Below are 15,129 nucleotides of genomic sequence, written 5' to 3' on the forward strand. Positions count from 1 at the left end.
AAAAAGACAGACAAACACAACATCTAGATGAGCACGGACCACATTCCAAATCTAACTGTAGAAAATGAATACTTACAACTTGTGAGATATACTCCCATTATGCAGGCTAAGAAAACAACAGCCATCATATCATGGCCTCAGTGGCTTTGTTCCTAGTTCAAGGGCCTGTCTGAAGGCCAGGTATTAGAGCAGAATATACACAGCCCTCCTAATCCAATTACTAACAAGATCAACTACCATACTGATAATTCAGATTTTTCCCTTTTGTAGCAAAGCACTTTCAGCAGAAATTGCTTTTTGTACACTTATATTGAGGCTCTGAAACTTCCTTTTCACAGCTCACCTCAGGATTAAAGGGGAAGGTCTGGAAGTAAGGAAATGCTACAGAGCAGCTCCAGTCAGGCACTGTTCTACCTATGTGTCCTCAGGCGAGAAAAGGGCTGGCTGGGCCTCAGTTTCTTTAACTATAAATGAGAAAAAATAAAAGGACTTACCTATTTAAGTGACTAAGAAAGATCAAAGACATAATCCAATTAAAGCAGCTGTGCCTGGCACACTACATGCAGTGTCCAATTAGCTATTACCTCATTTTACTCTTAAAGAGCTGAGGCATTGAAATCACTTGCACCTGAGTACCGATCCCAGCTCTCTATGTTATTTACTGAGTTCCGTTGGGTGGTATTTACTTAATTTCTTAAACTCGGGTATTTTAATCGGAGGCTTTATTCCACAGACCCCCTTAGCAGTTAAATTTCATTAGAGGTTAGCAAAACAAAGATGCAACTCTTGCTTCTCACCTAAATTTTCCCACTACTTGGTCCCAAGAACCCCTTTCTTAGAATAACTGAGAACGTGGGGGCAGGGGATAAACCACGGTACTGAGAGGATTAAACATCCAAAGCAGATACCGCACTATACAGAGTAGCTGCTTCTCCTCCTGGAAAGTTCTCTTAGGAAAAAAATCTCGAATTTTATGTGGCCCAAACTTCATGTTCAAGCATCTATTTCTTTCACTGGTACACCTGGGTTTTCGGACCTGAAACATATTTCGCCCTCTAGACATCCCCAAATCACTGTACTACATCAAATATCAACTGGAAGACCTCTATTACTTTAAACAGGTGACACCAAACTGCTTTTTAGTAAAAGTAAAAGTTAAAAAAGGACTTAAATGTAACTCCTAAGTTTCCCTTAGCACCAGCTGCTGTCACAACTAAAATGAGTTCACACACAACAGTCTGGCTCGTGTAATGATCACTAATGCCTTGTCATCACTCCTTAACACTCATCACAAAAAAAAGGAACCAACCATGGAAAGTCAGAGCCTGGGGTTCTTAAGAAGAGCGTTCCTCTGACAGCAACTGTAGTTCATTATGCTCTCCCCTCACCAGCCCCAGTACATTCCCAGTCTTTGCCTACTCAGCAGATTCTCGCAAGCTGTGCCGTTTGATGTGGAATACATTTTAGCAATAAAATTTTCGATCACTCACCAGCCAAATTCTCAACCACCTTCTCCAAGGCGAGGTGTTTTTACATTAAGTGCTTCCAAAATTCCGACCAAAATACTAACCGCCCCCCCCCCGCCCCGCCACACTCAAATCAAGAGACCTAAAGGGAGATGCACAAAGAAACTAAATGAAAATTTGGGCAAAGGCAAACAAGTGAAAACAACTTAATTACTCCAAAAATAACAATTATTTTGAAAGACGAAGAAATTTAACTTCTTACTTTAACTCAACCCCTCTCCTCTACTCTGCAGGAATTGTCCAGTATGCTCTCCCAACTGTTTGTCCCCCGACCCCGAGCTTTTTTTTTTTTTTTAATCTGACGTTAAGTAATGAACCACAGCATCGGGAATGATGAGAAAGCAATGACAAAGCTGCTTCCTGCCGGTCTTCTTCGCAGCACCTCAACCCTCCCTCCCCCACCCCTGCCCGCAACCTTCAATTCCTCTAGCCACCAACACATTTAAAAAGTTTCTCTCGGCGCCCGGCTTACCTTGACTGGGCTGCCATCATTCAGTTTACAGAGCTCAAGGACTTCTGTCCATCGGAGCCTTCCACCCGCGGCCCTTCTGCCAGCGCCGCGCTCACCATTTGCTGGGGCCGGGCGGGGACGCTCTCCCCAGCGCGACTCCCCGGCGTTACGGGACTACCTGCTCCCGAGCCCGGGCGTCCTCAGCGCAGCCTCGGGCTCCGGCCGTATTGGCTCGCACTAAGCCTGATGGACATCCGGGCACTGGGGCCTCTGCAGGCGAACTACACTTTTGACCAGCTCGGGGAACGTCGCGACCGAGTGCAGAGCCAGTGAGATCCCTCGGGGCGATTTCGCAGAAGGGAAACCCGAGAAGCCCAAGGCCACAGCCCACCAGCGCGCAGCTCCCAGCCAGCGGCACCAGAGCTCGGGCCGGCGTCGGAAGAGAAGCGAGATCGTCCGTCGGCTCCCTGAAAGTTGCCCGAGTTCGCCCGAATACCCCCTGCCAAGAAAGTTCTGGTGGTACGGTCCGCCTCCTTAAATGGGCACGGCGCTCCGCCGGCCCGAGCCGGAGGCTGCGCCGGGCGGGGGCAGCGAGCCCGGACGCCGACGCACCCCGCGCGCCCGCTCGCTCGCGGTCGAGCCCCGCCTGCAGGCTCCTGGCTAGTGCTCTCTTGCCAGGTTTTAACAATGTACAAACACACCGCGGGAACACACAGTACCCGGCCGCTCAGAACTCCAGCTCCGATCTGAGTATTTGTTGAATATTGGGCCCCAAGAGGCTGCAGTGAGCGAGACACACAACCACAGCAGCAGTAAACCACGTTCGGTCCTTTTGATCATTCCAATGCGTGCAGTCAGAAAATGCGCGACTAACGCACCCTTGTTTTACTTTGCTCGCTTTCGGTTTTGATTTCATTACATTGAGAAAACATTTACAAGACGCCCTTCCCTTTCTTGGGACAACATACAGATTACCAAGTAAACAGTAACTCATTTTGGAGTTGGCATTTTAAAAACAACCACCGAGGATGCAAACCATCAATGTAGTGAACACTCTTCAAGAAGTACAAACCCAAACGGGTCCTACTAAGAGGACCAGGGAAGGCATTGAGCAGTGCCTGAAGGTAAGCAGGGCAAACCTTAGGTGGGCAGAGACGGAGGGCGGCTGGGCTACCCTATCTTGCGGGCTCCAGCAGCACACTGTAGGAACTGGAAACTTAAATGAATGCCTGCCCCGGAGACTCCTCAGTTCCCCCTGGAGCCGCTCCAGTGTTGCCCACCTCACAAAGAGGTACTCCAGACTGTATTAATAACAAGCCATCGAATACCGGCATGTTGACCTCTGGCGAGAAAACATACAATGCTGGGAGGAAGACCCAGTGCATCTTTATGTGTGGTTCTGGAAGTGTGATTAGTGGACTCCGGGGAGTGCCCAAGAACCTCTCAGAGGTCAGAACTATTTTTAGAGTAACACAAAGACATGGCCTGTCTTTTTCACTGTGCTGACATTTGCAGTAATGGTGCAAAAGCAATTGCACCATTAGCACCAACCAAGGCAGAGGCTGCAAACGGCACTAATATCAGGGCATTCTTCACCACCATACACTAGCAGTTAAAACAAGGAGCCTTTCCGAATGTCCTTAATAAAGCAAGCAGCAGGAAGGACGACTTTCGTTAAATCTCAACAAGGCCTCAAGTAGAGGTCTTTTTGATGTTCTCTGCGAGAAAATGAGAAGTACATACAAACAGCTCTGCTCCTGCAGAGTGAAGGAAAGGAAAGCACTTGTGTAATTGAGTTGCGAGCTAAACCAGCTGTTTTGTCAGGGACTACCATTTTTAAGCGCAAGAACAACTGATGAACTGTGCTTTCTCCGACTTGGGTTTTCAGCAGTCATTTTCTCAAAAATGAACAAAGTGAGTCTGTTTCCTCAAGGAAAACAACTGACAGTATTTATTGCCAGTGATAAAATTGGAGCTTTCAAGCATTTCGGAAAACTTTACATCTGCCACTGTGAGCTTGATAGTGTCTCAATAATTAAAAGACTTTTCCAATGAGATAGGAGGAGGACATAGTCCTGACTTCATTTTGCCTTCAAATCTGTTCTTGTTTTTTCCCCCTCCAGCTTTACCTGTTAACTCACGCCAAGGGACCCAGTGGGCAAAACATCCAGTGATGGGAACCGAAACTACCCCCTCTAGCAATAAGGGCTGCCCTCACACCAGCAAGACACTGCGTGACTGACCCCAAGACAATAATCAACCTGACCTTTTGCTGCTCTGCTGCAGAGTACCCACCAATCTTTGTTGTGATTTCCCTATATAAACTTAGACATATTCTCAGCACCTTGGAGACAGTTCTTAGGCCATTAGCCCATGGTATTCCTGGTACTGGCTTCACTGAAATAAATTCCTTTCTTGTTTCACCACCCCTGGTCTCTCAGCCTTTAGATTTTGTTAGCGGTGAATGGCAGAACCTGGTTTGTTTGTCACCGCCTCCCACCCCCCTAGCCAGATGTTCCTGCACCCTTGGGCTCCAGTAACAAATTTTCTGCTGAGTCAGGCCAGGAGCTGTGCTTCCATTTTGTCCAGCCCTCTTAGGATTCCTGGATCTCAGAGAAGCTGGTTGCAGGGCATCAGAGCTCGTCTGTTCATTTCCCAAATCAGGGACTAGGACAGGTTGGAGACAACCACTAGTGATTAGTTGACCTCAGGCAGCTGGAGAGTGAAGAGAATAGTCCCTTAGAGCTGCCAAAACTTGTTTTGGGGGACACTCCTTTTTCCTAGCCCCAAATAGGCACAAACTGCCTTTGCCACATTTGGTGAAGCAGAGAAATGAACTGAGGAGTAAGTGGGCCTAAAAGACTTGGTTCCTAAGAAATGCACGCTGGGCACCGTCCTTCTCTAGTTCCCTGCTGTCCGAGCTCCTTGAAACCATTTTGGGCTTGCGTGGTTCATTCATATGATTTGCAACAAGCAATTTATAGAATTTGTCATTAGAGGTACTGTTAAAAGGAGAGAAGGAACGAGTGGCAAGTAGAGAAGTCAGGATATGTGTTTGCAAGCTCTCTTGAAGTGTGTGTAAGAACAGGAAGTACTGTTTCCATATCCCCTCACCGCCCCCTAAGGAGAATATTGGCTGACTAGTCTGTTTTTAGCTATGACCCTATGACTACAAAGAAGATAGTATTTTACTGTAACACCGCCTGGCCTATGTATGTTAAGGTCAGAGGAAAGATGCTCCTGAATGACTCTCTTAGAGTTCTTCCTCCCATTCAGTTACCACCAAACAGGGCGTTTGGATTTGGCTCTAGCTTGTGGAGAAGCTGTTTGGTTCAGTTAGTGAAGCTCCAACTTTTGAGGAAGAATGAATGCTAACAGAGGTACTCTTAGCTTCATTTAGGGTTTCTACTGTGTTCTTTCTGAACTTTTGCCTAGGAAGATGGGAGATACTTCTTTTTCCAAAGAAAGTCCATTAGGACATACTTTGAATAAATGCGGCAGAGGGCTAAAAAGCAACCAGAGAAAAAGCCTGTTTTGCAGGAGGGAAGACAGGAGATGGAGATAAAGGAATGTTAGTCCAAACTTTGAGTCTACCTCCACCCTTGCTGAGGGCACCCCTGCCACCTCTGCCACCACCTCCTCCACCCTCCTGTTTCCGTACCACCACCGGTTTGGCTGGCACAGCTGGCTCCTTCATTATCCTTGGTGCTTCCGGTGCCATGGGCTCCTGCTTCCCCTACCTTCACCATCAAGGAGCAAAAAGCACCCCAAACTATTGGCCCCCTCTATACGAGGTGCAAACTAAAGTACCTCCCAAATCAGCATGAAGGAGTCCAGGAGCTCCCCTAGACTCAACCCACCTACTTCAGATTTCCCCCCAGGAGCCCCAGGTAAAACTGACAGTGGGGAAAAAACTGATGGACTTTTTAGAGGACACAGGTGCAGAATACCTGGTATTAAAGCAAATTCAAAGTTGTTAATTAAAAAAGACATGTCTTGGGGCGCCTGGGTGGCTCAGTGGGTTAAGCCGCTGCCTTCAGGATCAAGTCCCACATCGGGCTCCTTGCTCAGCAGGGAGCCTGCTTCTCCCTCTGTCTCTGCCTGCCACTCTGTCTGCCTGTGCTCACTCTCGCTCCCTCTCTCTCTCTGACAAATAAATAAAATCTTAAAAAAAAAAAAAAAAAAAAAGACATGTCTTTGGAGTTATCAGAATTAAATACAAAACTCATTCTACCAAGGTTTGTAAGGTCAAGTAAGTTCATGTTATCTCTATTGCAATTGGTCAGCAAAAAGATGACCCAAAGTGATGGCTAATTTAGTCTCTCTCATGAAGTTTTCCTGGGTAATTGTTAAAAGCAAGTTGATTTTTAAAAAAGTTTATAGGTAATTTTTTTTTTTTAAGATTTATTTGAGAAAGAGAGCAGGAGCACACTCAAGGTGGGGTGGGGGAGGGGGTTGCAGAGGGAAACCAAGAGAATCCCAAGCAGACTCCCCACGGAGCCCAGAGGCAGACAAGATCATGACCTGGGCCAAAATCAACAGTCAGACACTAAAATCAACTGAGCCACCTAAGAGTAAAGTTTTAAACAGCTTTCAAAATCTTTGGTAAACTAATACTTTGAAATTTCACTATTTAAATAACAAATTGGTTTGAATTCACTGTATATGTAAGTCTTTTCCAAGTAAGATAAAATACTGAAACATTACTTACTAAACACAGGTTTATCTGCTTTTGGCCTCTTATTACAAAGAAACTGAAGATAGTTGGGTCTACTAATAAACATATTTTATGCTTCATACTATGAAAGTCATACTATGAAAAAACATATTCCTAAAAATTATGAAATATATTTATAAATTTGTCAACCTAAGAATTCTGGTTGTAACAGTTCACAGTCGGTTGTTAAAGTTTTTACTGGATGTAATTAAGACTGCTAGATGTGATAAGGAGAGCAACTCTATGTAGGGAAAGTAAGATGGGCTTCTGATAAGAAAGGTTAGGAGAATGGGAGTACAATTTTGTTGCGGAAAAAGAAAGGAGTTTTGTCCCAAAACGAGACTGGTTGGAGAGAGAAAACTTAGGATAAAATCTGAATGTAAAAAACAAACCCTTGTGGAAGGTTTGTGAAGGGGAATCTTTGGAGAACAGTTTTGTGCGTGTTCAGGAGTGACTAGGATTGGAATGAATGAATTTTAAAAGGACACTGATAAGACTGGAATTTTTTTTTCTTTCTGTAAAAATGACAAAGTTTTCTTAGATTATTGGTCTACTCTTGATAAGAGATTGTAAACAAAGTTTGTTTGTTTGTTTTTAATCTGCCCCAAAAAACAGTTTCCATGTTTTGTCTTTATCAGGTCTTTGATTAAGAAGATTAAAACTTCTCATTATTGGGACGCCTGGGTGGCTCAGTTGGTTGGACGACTGCCTTCGGCTCAGGTCATGATCCTGGAGTCCCGGGATCGAGTCCCGCATCGGGCTCCCAGCTCCACGGGGAGTCTGCTTCTCTCTCTGACCTTCTCCTCGCTCATGCTCTCTCTCACTGTCTCTCTCTCAAATAAATAAATAAATAAATAAATAAATAAAAAACTTCTCATTATTAAAGAGGCTAAGTTTTTGCTAACGACTATGTAACCTATAGAATCTCTTATTGCCACTTGGGTTAAATAAATAATTATATGTTATATTTTATATTGATTTGTAATTCTATCTTGGCATGTTTCTTTAAAACCTGAGGTTTAAAAAAAAATGATTAATTAAAAAAATAATAAGACCTGAGGTTTTCAACAACACCTCCCTAAAATTCAAATTCTAAATGAAGTCTTTTTGACTAATCAGGCTTGTTTATTTAGTATGTTAAATTACACGGGAAGGAGAGCCTGCTTCCTCCTCTCTCTCTCTGCCTGCCTCTCTGCCTACTTGTGATCTCTGTCTGTCAATAAATAAATAAAATCTTTAAAAAAAAAAAATTACACAGGAAGCACTGTCAAATGATGATAAACCTTCTTAGGTTATACTTCATGGGCAAATGCTGTAACTGTCCTAGAATTTTTTTATTTTATTTATTTGAGTGAGAGAGTGAGAGAAAGAGAGAGTATGAGGAGGGGGAGGGTCAGAGGGAGGAGAAGCAGGTTCCCCTCTGAGCAGGGAGCCCAATACAGGACTCAATCCCAGGACCCTGAGATCATGACCTGAGCAGAAGGCAGATGCTAAATTGACTGAGCCACCCAGGCACCCCTCTGCCCTAGAAATTATATGAAAATTTTTAAAATTTTAATACATCCTGAGGCCATCACTTGACATTCTACTTATTGAAATGCCATATGTCACAGAAAGAACTGGATCTTCTTATCAACTGCATAATGATGAACTCATCCGATCTTTAACCAGCCCATCTCTGAATCTTTTGTCATTTACAATTATTGTTCTGATGCTCTTGCAAAACATGTTTCATCAAGGAAACTCATGAAAAGGACTTTTGACAAATACGGGTTTCTGATATCCTTAAATCACAAAACTAAACTGGATAAGAATTTCCAAAACTAATGGAAAAGTTGCAAACAGAACAAGATTTAGTAACAAGGAAGTAAATGAATTGAGGAAGATGATTATAGTTTTTATGACTATCCTTTGAAACACTGTTCTCTCATGTTTGCTCTTCCAGATTTAAGGACATTTTTTTCTCTTAAAATATCTATGACTCACAGAAATATGATAAAATAGTCCTTTATGAACGAATGGAAACATTAATCTTTTCTCCCAATCTGAACCCTCTAAAATTCAGGAACTCTCAGTAAGTATTCTCTTTCATGACAATTATAACTGGTGACATACATTTAATAAGAATCTGTTCTCCTTATAACGGAACACCACTGGAAACACTGGTTATATTACCAAGGTTTTGTGGGAATGTCATATTTGACAGAGACATACATAGACTCAGATATGACCACATACTTTTAAGGAACTGAAATTGACTTTATGCAGCCAACACTCGCCCTTAAAGATGTGCCCGGATACTTTGCTTACAGAGTTCCCAGCAGCCTTACCAAGTGAGTCAAGAATGTCACTTCCTGGCAGATGTGGGAGGTAGGATACTTGGGGGACCTCAAGAAGAGAGAAATTCACCCAAATCTACAGATATTGCAGTAGGATCTGATGGCAAGTATTTGACTTGACTTCTCACTTTGAGAGGCTATTAAAAGTTCAATCTGAAATTCCTTATAAAAAATTCCAGCAAGGGGCATCTGGGTGGCTCGATCAGTTAAGCATCTGCCTTCAGCACAAGTCATGATCACAGGGTCCTGGAATGGAGCCCCACATCAGGCTCCCTGCCCAGGGGGGAGCCTGCTTCTACCTCTTCCTCTGCTGCTCCCCCTGCTTCTGCTCTCTGTCAGATTAAAAAAAAAAAAAAAAAAAAGTTCCAGCAAAGCAGATGTAAAAGAACTTATATGGCCAATTACTACTCTCGCTGTAATTTTGTAAATAATTAGGCCAAGTTTGTTAAAAACCGGACTTGTTTTACAAACTGGTCTTACTATGGCTATCTTTGTTGGAAATGAGGGTGATTTTAGAGAGAAAAATGATGTCTCAATAACACACTTTTGTGGATGTTTGATTCTAGTTTTGATTGTCTTTAAAGGTTTGTTGTTCACCTAACCTACACAGAGCTTGAGGCAAACTTCAGAGAAATTGCCACAATAACTCAACGTATAGATAATCTTCGTGTCTGTCACTCCGTAAGGTTAATAAAAGAACCCATGGGCATATAACTGAGCAGTTGGACCAAGGAGAGGCACTTGCTCATTAGGAGTTCTTAACACTCCCTTCTCAGTCCACATTAAGTCTGAGGTGGTCCACTGGACTAACTTTCTCAAATTATTCACCAAGGTCACACAGGACCTCCCTGAGGAAACACAAGTTGGAGGTGAATATTTCTCTGGGTATACTTTGCTCCTCTGGTGGGAAGGTGCAGCTCATCACCATGTGTTTCCCTTAGGAAAAGAACAGATAAATTCCACCCCCACCCACACCCCACCCCACCTCACGTGTGGGAAAACTGAGTAGCTACCTGCTGACTGAGTCCAATGGAGTAAAGCTGCTCCCCTATGCAATGAAAAGCTAGACAGTATTCAGGGATCATCTCAGCCAATTCCTGACAACTGTGTAACTCAACTATCACCTTGATGGATTGATTCTATGCGGCCGGGATGGCAAAAATCGCTCCTTAAAAACCACAGAGTGTACCCCACTCTATGGGGTTAGCTATGGACTTGTGGAAATAATGGATGGCTTTCCCTTCCTTGTGATTGGATTAGTTGACGTACTTGGGGATGAGCTATCTCCCACTGATTAAATTCAAGTTAAATTCCAGCAATTTCTCATAACTGGGGTATTGTTAAAGCTCAACTTCAGGCAAAGAGGGCTTTTTTTTTTTTAATTTTATTTATTTATGTGACAGTCAGAGATCACAAGTAGGCAGAGAAAGGGGCAAGCAGGCTCCCTGCTGAGCAGAGAGCTCGATGCGGTGCTCAATCCCAGGACCCTGAGATCATGACCCAAGCTGAAGGCAGAAGCTTAACCCACTGAGTCACCAGATGCCCCCAAAGAGCGCTTCTTGACGGTTTTATCCCTTAGCTATATTTGTCCCAGAAGCTGCCTCTACCAATGTGGGGGGCTTTAGCCAAGCATACAACAGCCACCTTTGTGCAAACCCAGCATGCAGTCACTCTCCTAAATGATGAAACCCCAGCAATTCAAAAGGAAGCCCTTCAAAACTGGACGGTCCTTGACATTTTGACTGCAGCCCAAGGAGGAACCTGTGCTCTCATTAAAACAGAATGTTAGGTCTCTATTCCACATTACTCAAAAAAATGTAATTGAAGCCGTGAAAGATTTAAACAAACACATAACTGCTACAGATGCCCTACTTCTAGATCCTTTCAGCAGCTGACTAAATTCGAGTCCTTTTGAATGGAAATATGCCCTGTTAAGCATTGCTGTATTTCTTGTTCATCTCTCTGGTGGTTGTCTGACTCTGTGTTTGTCACCCAGAAGCCCATGCTTGTACCGGCTCAGAGATGCCCTTGCCATCCTCCTCAGCAGGGACACAAGAAGCCAAATTCTCCTAACGTGTCAAAATCTCCCATTCCAAAATTCCTACATTAACCGTGGTCCACGGGAAATAGTTACACGGTCACTTCCTCCCTTGAAATGGAATGATGAGGTGACAGTAAGGATTTGAAGAAGGACCCAGTCTTTGCCCTGATTTACTCCATTTTGCCTTCAACCTTTTCTGCTTAATCGCTTTGTTTTTCCCTCCAGCGTATCTGTTAACTCGGGCAAAAACCCAGCAGGCAAAACATCCCGTGATGGGAACCAAAACTACCCCCTCAAGCAATAAAACTACTCCCCAGATGCCAGCCAGCCCCACATGATCTACCCCAAGACAACAGTCAACCTGACCTTTGCTGCTGCTGCTGCTGTGAGTACCTACTGATCTTTGCTCCGCCTCTTCCCCATATAAACTTAGAAGTATTCTCAGCACCTTGGAGACATTTTTAGGACATTAGTCTCTGTCTTCCCAGTGTTGACCTCACTGAAATTCCTTTCTTGTTTCACCACCATTAGTCTCTGGGCCTTTAGATATTTTTAGTGCAAGTGGCAGAACCTGGTCTGTTTCCCCCCCTGTTGTTCTTGCACCCTTGAGCTCCCGTAACAAGATGAGGGAAATAAATGTGATTTTAGAAGATCGGCCTAACTTCGTGACCAGCATCTTCTAATCGATACAAAGTCATGCATGGGTAGAACAGTCACTGAACGTGTATGGCAGAACAATGGATTTTAACGTATCAAAGTAAAAAAATTAACAAAACACCTCAGTGACAGGATATCAGACTCTATATTGCGACCAAGCTTTAAGAAAATATGACTTGTATAATTTGGGTGTAATATCAAAGGAAGCATTAAAATACTGCTGTCCTTTTCTGTGTGAGGCTGGATCGTCTTCACAGATTTCAACAAAACAACACTGGAACAGATAGAATAAAAAAACATATATGAGAATCTACTGTATTAACCTTCTACTGTGTTAAGAATAAAGAGATTTGCATACGTAAAATAATGCCATAGCTATCATCAGTTTATTTTGGAAATAGTTTTTTTCATTAAGAATGTATTTAAATTAACAATGGGTTTATTATTTTAAATATTTAATGTTTTAAATATCTCAATATCAATTTTTTTAATAAAATGTTTTATTTGTCAGAGAGAGAGAAAAAGAGAGCACAAGCTGGGGGAGCAGCAGACAAAAACAGAAGCAGCTTCCCCACTGAGCATGGAGCTCAATGCAGGACTCAATCCAAGGACGCTGGGATCATGACCTAAGCTGAAGGCAGATGTCTAACTGAGCCACCCAGGCATCCCTCAGTTTTAATTTCTAATCCAGTAAGCATCAATAAATAAAACCCAAATATGTAAAACTCCTTGGGGTTCTCAATGTAATTGTGGGGCACAAACTTTTCCATGTCCACCTCACCTCTCCACACTCATCATGGCTTCTTCGGCATTACAGGTAATATTCTTATAATTAGTCCCATGTAACCTCTTAGGACCTCCATCAGCTTTGAAAATATATGGTCAGATCACCTGAGGCTTGTGTTAAAAAAAAAAGTGGAGTCTACAACGACTGAATCAAAGTCCTCATGGGCTGAGGTCCCAGGGATTTGCATTTCAGCACATTCTCCAGGTAATACTTGTCTGCTTCTAGGTGAGAACCACTTAACCTAGAATTCTAAATGCCTATTTAGAAAATAATGTTAAGAGCTTTTTTTCTCACTATCTGTTTATAATTCCTGCATCATTTTATAGCAGCAGTTGGACAGCATTTATCTTCATTGTCAGAGACCTCTATCAAGAAATAATACACCACTGCATGCATAAATTCATAGTAGAGTGATAAACCTTCAAGGAAACAAAGTATAAACTCAGGGGGAAAGTCTACCCCTAAGAATTTTCTGCTTACCATTTCCTCCCATGTTTCTCCTACTCTTCTCAATACAAACTAGGATCATCTGTACTTTAAACAAATTGCTATTGGACATCTAAGTAAGATGAAACAGTATTTCATAAGAGCATTTACTCACAGTCTCCACTTACCACAGGCTGGAAATGTAACAACAAAATTACATGTTTCCTCTGTGAACTGTGTTAATTGTTCTGGCACTATTTAAATAGAAAGAAATGAAAGAATACAGCCAACAGTTCCCCAAAAAGAAAAAGGGAATCACCAGATCATGATTACACCTGAGATTACCCAGGCTGTCAAAACTGTTTGTAAATTAGAGAGGGTAATTTAAAACTGAAGCGGGATTATATTTGACTTGTAATAGATCTAAAAATACTAGACGAAAGTGCAAGAGAAATTTTCTGGAGTTAGACACTGTCTGTGGCTGAAGTACAGCAATACGAACATGGGTGTTACCACTTCCAAGCGTCTGGAAACCACCACAGTGTCCCCACCACAGACCTGTTCAGTAATGAAACTGAACAAAGACAACATTTTTAACCTTTGGCGGGGCGGAGGGGCACAAATTTCTTTGGTTTTCCAATGAAATTTGAGGAGAAAGCCCCACGTATACGTCTGTTATACTCTCGTGTGTTCATGATCTCCCTGGCACCCAATGAGGGAGCCCCCTGAGGTCCTGAGGACGTCAGGTGGAGAATGGCTGGGCCCTGAAGCACACTCAAACTAGACCAGCTCACAGACCCAACTGAGTTTACAAGTAAGAGGTAAGATCACCTCTTAATCTTCACTGCCCCTTTAAAAACTTGGTGCTATCTTATTAATGGCCCAGTACAGTGAAGAATTGCTAATGAAAATAGAAAGATGTTACAAGACACCAAAACATCGTCTATACAACAAAATCAGTTTCTCTATACAGTGAGAATATGCTAATCAGTCTACATTTTCTGAATTAAGAGTGACCAAGTATGCTAAAACCAAAAGGTACACAATGTAATAAATAGTATAGAATTTATAAGGTGAGTGCAACAGACTGTGTTACAATCCAAGCTATGTTCTTGAATCACAAGAGTATCTTTCTATTAGCTTTGTAAGTTAACAGTCTTTATAAATGACACCTGAACACATGCAGTGGCAACAATATATGGCAGATGTAACACATTGTAAGTACAATCACAAGTATGTCTAAATATTGTGAGCTAAAGCAGAATCATCTTTCGTGTTCCATCATTTGGCAAAATACAAAGGCATATGTTTAAAATATGTGTGTGTGTATACATATATGTATTACCTTTTTTTTTTTTTTTTTTTTTTAATTTAGAAGGCAAAATCTTTTTAACATACCTTAGCTGAAATTAAAGGGCAGGGCGGGGGGGTGGGGTGGGGGATGGAGAGAGGTTACATAGGTTGCCTTAATCCAAAATGTAAAATGCTTCATTCAATGTACTATACACATCTGATCCACAACATTCAATGACTCTACTCTTTCATAGCATTTTGGGTCTAAAAGTTACATAGGTCACATCTCCTAAGGATTATTACTTCATTTCAGTGGAATGTTGTTTAATGAGGGCACTGCAAAATTCACTTCACCAAAAGACTGCTCAAGGTTCCCAATGGAAGATCTCACATAAAGCAGAAAAAGAGAGAAGAGACAAAGGAGGAAAAAAAAAGGCTGAGCAGTCTGAGGAGGACAGAACTAGCAGGGAAAACTGTATCATAAGCATCACTAGAAATTAACTGGCTCCCTCTTAAGTTATGACCTCAACACAAAGCAGTCCTCCCCACACCGCTCTTGACCCTCTTCTTCCCCAGGCACTATTCGAAAGCTTTATTCCCCATTTCTCAGGTCCTCTACTGTGGTCTTCAAACTGGTGACCCAAGGAAATTCGCAAGAGGTATGAGGGCAAAGGTTTTAGGTAAACTTCTTCCCAAGGTCCTTAACTCCAAATGCCCTCTTCAGCCTTTCCCTTCATTTCCCACTTGCCTTTCCCTACCTGACCGAGAAAAGCAGACCTCTCACTCATCCCAAATCAACGGTATACAGCTCCAGGGTGTAAACACCTCTGAGGCCAGGAACAGATCTATGTAGGAGAATTCCTGAGCTCCAATCAAGAAATATTCATGGATG

At 42.7% G+C, this 15,129-nt stretch overlaps 1 protein-coding gene and 2 long non-coding RNA genes across 6 annotated transcripts in view; 2 read left to right on the forward strand and 1 right to left on the reverse strand.

Annotated features, from left to right (window-relative positions):
* The window catches only part of AFF1 (ALF transcription elongation factor 1), a 206,500-nt gene that overhangs the window by 128,503 nt on the left and 62,868 nt on the right, over window positions 1–15,129 (reverse strand). Inside the window, exon 1 of one of the 4 annotated variants that reach the window (XM_059173321.1) lies at window positions 1,999–2,565. The exons of the other annotated variants lie outside the window; for them this stretch is intronic. Coding sequence (XP_059029304.1) covers window positions 1,999–2,018 — 20 coding nt within the window. The 5' untranslated portion in view covers window positions 2,019–2,565. Of the gene's footprint in view, window positions 1–1,998; window positions 2,566–15,129 lie in introns of those variants that run through there. 4 annotated transcript variants of the gene reach the window in all.
* LOC131830970 (uncharacterized) lies at window positions 2,897–4,403 on the forward strand. The gene is made up of 2 exons (XR_009353499.1): window positions 2,897–3,101; window positions 4,101–4,403. It is a non-coding gene; the product is annotated as an uncharacterized LOC131830970 (long non-coding RNA).
* Window positions 7,937–12,456, forward strand: LOC131830981 (uncharacterized). The gene is made up of 3 exons (XR_009353509.1): window positions 7,937–8,768; window positions 11,300–11,459; window positions 12,243–12,456. It is a non-coding gene; the product is annotated as an uncharacterized LOC131830981 (long non-coding RNA).

Source organism: Mustela lutreola, chromosome 1, assembly GCF_030435805.1.
Source record: "Mustela lutreola isolate mMusLut2 chromosome 1, mMusLut2.pri, whole genome shotgun sequence".
Classification (NCBI taxonomy): Eukaryota; Metazoa; Chordata; class Mammalia; order Carnivora; family Mustelidae; genus Mustela; species Mustela lutreola.